This window comes from Pollicipes pollicipes, unplaced genomic scaffold, assembly GCF_011947565.3.
Source record: "Pollicipes pollicipes isolate AB1234 unplaced genomic scaffold, Ppol_2.1 Scaffold_7262;HRSCAF=8765_pilon_pilon_pilon, whole genome shotgun sequence".
NCBI classification, from domain to species: domain Eukaryota; kingdom Metazoa; phylum Arthropoda; class Thecostraca; order Pollicipedomorpha; family Pollicipedidae; genus Pollicipes; species Pollicipes pollicipes.
Genome location: NW_023597055.1, coordinates 21621466 through 21625576, shown reverse-complemented (window position 1 = coordinate 21625576; position 4111 = coordinate 21621466). Strand labels below are relative to the sequence as shown.

The 4111-nt window shown below is 46.3% G+C and overlaps 1 protein-coding gene across 1 annotated transcript; it reads right to left on the bottom strand.

The window, feature by feature from the left end:
• Positions 1-3023: 3023 nt before the first annotated feature.
• LOC119113572 (potassium voltage-gated channel subfamily A member 7-like) lies at positions 3024-4103 on the bottom strand. Its single transcript, XM_037237866.1, has 3 exons — positions 3963-4103; positions 3160-3368; positions 3024-3070 (listed from the first exon to the last, which is right to left on the bottom strand). Exons 1-3 carry the CDS (start codon positions 4091-4093, stop codon positions 3024-3026), a joined length of 387 nt encoding a protein of 128 aa, XP_037093761.1. The 5' UTR covers positions 4094-4103.
• Between the last annotated feature and the right edge of the window lie 8 nt (positions 4104-4111).

The window sequence follows — 4111 nt, the reverse complement described above, 5'->3', positions numbered from 1 at the left end:
TAGAAAGTTGTCGATATTGATGATTCGATTGTGAAGGTGTCGGTCTCCATTTATGCTGGTAGAAACACGTGCTTAAAGTGTTGTGCAACTGTTGCACCATTCCCCAGAGCGCGTTACGACATGTTAATGATTTAAATGTCATGCAAGCCACAATATAAATAGGAGGCATCTGGGGCATAGCAGTTAATGCAGCTATGTTCTAGCCAAGGTACAATCTTTCTCGCCCTAAGGGAAAGACTGTGGGGCAATATGATACCCGCCTAGGCTTTTACTGACCTAAATATACTTAATTTGGGACCAGTGGTGCAGTTTCCTATTTAGTTGGATGGGATGCTAGCCCCTCCCTATCTTTGAGAGGAAACTTGGTGAAAAGCAGAGAGAACATGGTTTGCACCATTTATTTTGGAAAAAATTATGCTCACCGGCTCGATAAAGCAAGATACAAAACTACACCACCTGGGACGTCAGGCTACTGCGTGATTGGGGCTCGGAGGCCAATGCAACAGGGGCGGAATAATCATTTCCTCCTCACAGAGCGATCCAGCCGTACGAAGTAAGAATCGCTGCATCTACTCGCCGGCGTGGAGTCTGATACAATACTTTCCTCAGTTTTGACACTGAGCTGGATTTATACATTGTATTCATCTTCACTACCAACCAGCCGCGCTATCACGGCTCCGGACGCGGAGAGTCCTAAAAACGTCGTAAGGCTATATAAATGGCGCGCACGAAATAGCAGTATTCAACGACAGGGCCGATGCAAGTAATTTATCGGTTTTGATATTGCTTTCTTCGGATTTTTATGATTTTGCTAAAACATGAATTGGCAAAACCCCACTCAAACAAAATGTAGATTTTAAAAATGCAAATAATCATCTAAATACAAAACCAAATGTTCTATTCAACGGAGAACAAGAGCACCTGCTTTAGGTTTATAATCAAATGATGATCCCGTGGCGACGCTCTCTAGATCGATAGAAAAAAATCATGTTTTTGCTTAACGTCCCTTTCATGCATTTTTATCGCGTATTCAGCTAGACTCGCGAAGCCGTGGTTTTCCGTGTACTCAAGCGAGTGTTTGGAATGGTGTTTGACTTCATCATTCCACCTTCTATACAAAGTCCATTTTTGATAGCTTCTAATGCAACTTTAATAAAGGTACTATTTAAAAAGATTGAAAAGTCATTCTTAATCAATGTATGATTAATTCACGCTATATTTCGAAGTACATGCTAGTGTGACATCATATACTTTCGTAACAACTTTTAATGTGTTGCAGTGATTTGTGCTGTTGTTTGGAGCACGGGCTCGGGCCCGGCGTCTGAGAGCGTCGGTGTCGTTGTTGGATGGTGGTAGGTGGGTTAAACGTGTGCTGGTGAGCAGCGGCTGTCCTGGGCACCGAGTGCTTTGCAAGGAAAGATTGTGTGTGATGTGGTAGAGAGATTTGGCTATAACCTGCAAGCAGCACCGCTCGTTTAGTCGTGTGAGCGCTGCACGCGATGCTGTCGAAGTTTCAAGAACAGCTTCCCTTTATCTGACGTTGCTCACAGAGTACAATTTTTTGCATTCTTCCCAGTGTATATTTGTGTCTTGGGGCTAAAAACACCAAGAAACACCCAAGTTTCAAACACTGCATTCAGCTTAAATCTTGCTAAACAACACCTGATGAGCGTGCGAGCACGTGCATCAGCATGCCACTGCGCTTCTCCCAGTGAAGATGGCATGCCTTATCAGGATGTCACGGTCGGGCCCTGACAGCCGGTTCGTTGCCGGCACAAAAAAACACGGAAAACCCCAGGGCCGTCAATCGTTCCCACCGGCTGAAGACGCCGAAGCGATCCCTGTACAGCGATGCATATCAGGACAGTGGACTTAAGTGGTAAACCGAAGTCATTGGTTACCTCTGTACAGCAAGTGTTCAGCCCCGTGTCGTTGGTATAACAGCGCGCCCCAAGTTCATCAGTGTCCTACATCAGTGTCCAGGTTTCCTTACCTTAGAAAGATAGGTCTGTCAAAGATAGGTCTGTCAGGTCTGTTAAAGTTATCGTCTGTTGTGAGTTATGGTCCGTTCTCAGTTATCAGTTATATTCAGTTTTGGTGATTATTTTATTTCACCTTGCGAAAAGATTATCAGATTTGTCTAGAAATGGTGTTGCTGAGAAAACCAATGATGACGGAATGTTTATCCGAAGTCAATTGAGATGTAGCTCAAGTTGAATCTAGCACAGGTAATCCATGCCCTGACAACACATCGTAAACATGGCGCTTTTTGACTAAATTTGCTTGTGCATGTTTTATCAGTGCTGGCACCGGGATAGTCCAGCTGGATCCATTTACATGCATCTCTGGAATCACCCACCACCTCAAGATTCGCGATTTTTACAGTTGTAAGAGTGGCTGTCAATCTTGACTCGGCGTTGGAAACAAAGCACTCAGCAATGCTCGAATATGCCAGGTTTTCTTTAGAAAATGACAGGAACTATTTGGAGGTAACGGCTTTCATCCGTAATGTTTATTCAATAATTGCGAGATGTTTGGCAGTGACATAGCGTGTGACGTTACACAGGCTCAAAACATTCGCAACGTTTTCTTTGTAAATCTGCTACCTACACTTTAAACTGTCCAACTTATATTTTTCGGCCCCTGCAAACACCTGTTTGCTGTTGATGTAACGTGACATAGGTCAAGGGCTATGTCAACCGAACCTTAGCTGACAAATTTAAAAAACCTTAACTTTCTCCTACGCTTAACCTGAATTTAATAGTACCTTAAAACAAGTGCACATTAAACTATTCGATAACCTTGATATCCTTGATATCCCCATCCAATCCTCAGGACTAAAGGCATTTCTTGATCGTTAAGCGCAATACCCCATATCATTGTGGCGATCCGAAAAAATTGATTCCGTTCTGGCCCACATTATGTATATCTTTGCAAGCGGTTCCGTCGTACAATACGAGCTTTGCGATGATTACAATGCGGGATTAGGCGTGTGGGTTTTTTCGACTTGCCATGCTCCTGGCTCAGCGCTCCTCTTCGCTGCAGCTGTGGAACTTGCTCACAATGACTGCTATTGGGAGAGCCATCATCACGCAGCCAAAGCATGCGCACATGCTGCCGAAGAGCTTGCCGGCGGGCGTTTATCGGGGTGATGTTCACCATAGCCGACAGTCGTCAAGGTAGCGACGGCCCACCACATGGCTTCCGGTATGGAGTCCATGTAGGAGTTGACAGGCTCCACCCAGAAGACGAGGCAGGCGAAGAACACCAGGGCGGCGACCCACACAGCACAGAGAACGCCGAGAAACGGAGCCGCCGCCGCCAGGGTGCGCTTGAGGGTCACACCCGCTGCCGTGTCGCGGACAAACCTGGAGCGCAGGGGTCATAACTATCATTCGAACGTGATGGCAGCGCAAGGGTCATGGCTATCATTCTAACATGATGGCAGCGCAAGAGTCATGACTATCATTCTAACATGATGGCAGCGTAAGGGTCATGGCTATCATTCTAACATGATGGCAGCGCAAGAGTCATGACTATCATTCTAACATGATGGCAGCGTAAGGGTCATGGCTATCATTCTAACATGATGGCAGCGCAAGAGTCATGACTATCATTCTAACATGATGGCAGCGTAAGGGTCATGGCTATCATTCTAACATGATGGCAGCGGCCGTCAGCGTACCCTCAACTAGACCAAATCAATTGGTTGTTGGAAAACTCTCACAACGTCAAGTGTGTGCTCATGTAAGTATCGTTTGTTCGCACGTTACCATACTTATCGTGAAAATGTCAGCTTGGAAAACGTCCTTAAATCAAGATACATTGCTCCTCACTTTCAAAAGATAGCCTTCACGATTGTCCCACGCACCATTCATGACACTGCCACATGAGTGGACATTGTCCAATATAACAAGCCCTGCCCCGACCCCTGACCTTACACAGACCCAGCGGCTTCTCACCTGAAAACGCGCAGCGCGCGGGCCAGCCGACACAGCCTACCAAGCCACCTGACGGCCCCAGTGGGACGTACTGACGTGCCCTCCAGCGCCAGGAAGACGAAGAAAGGCACGGTGATCAACAGGTCCAGCATGTTCACTGGGTCCAGGAA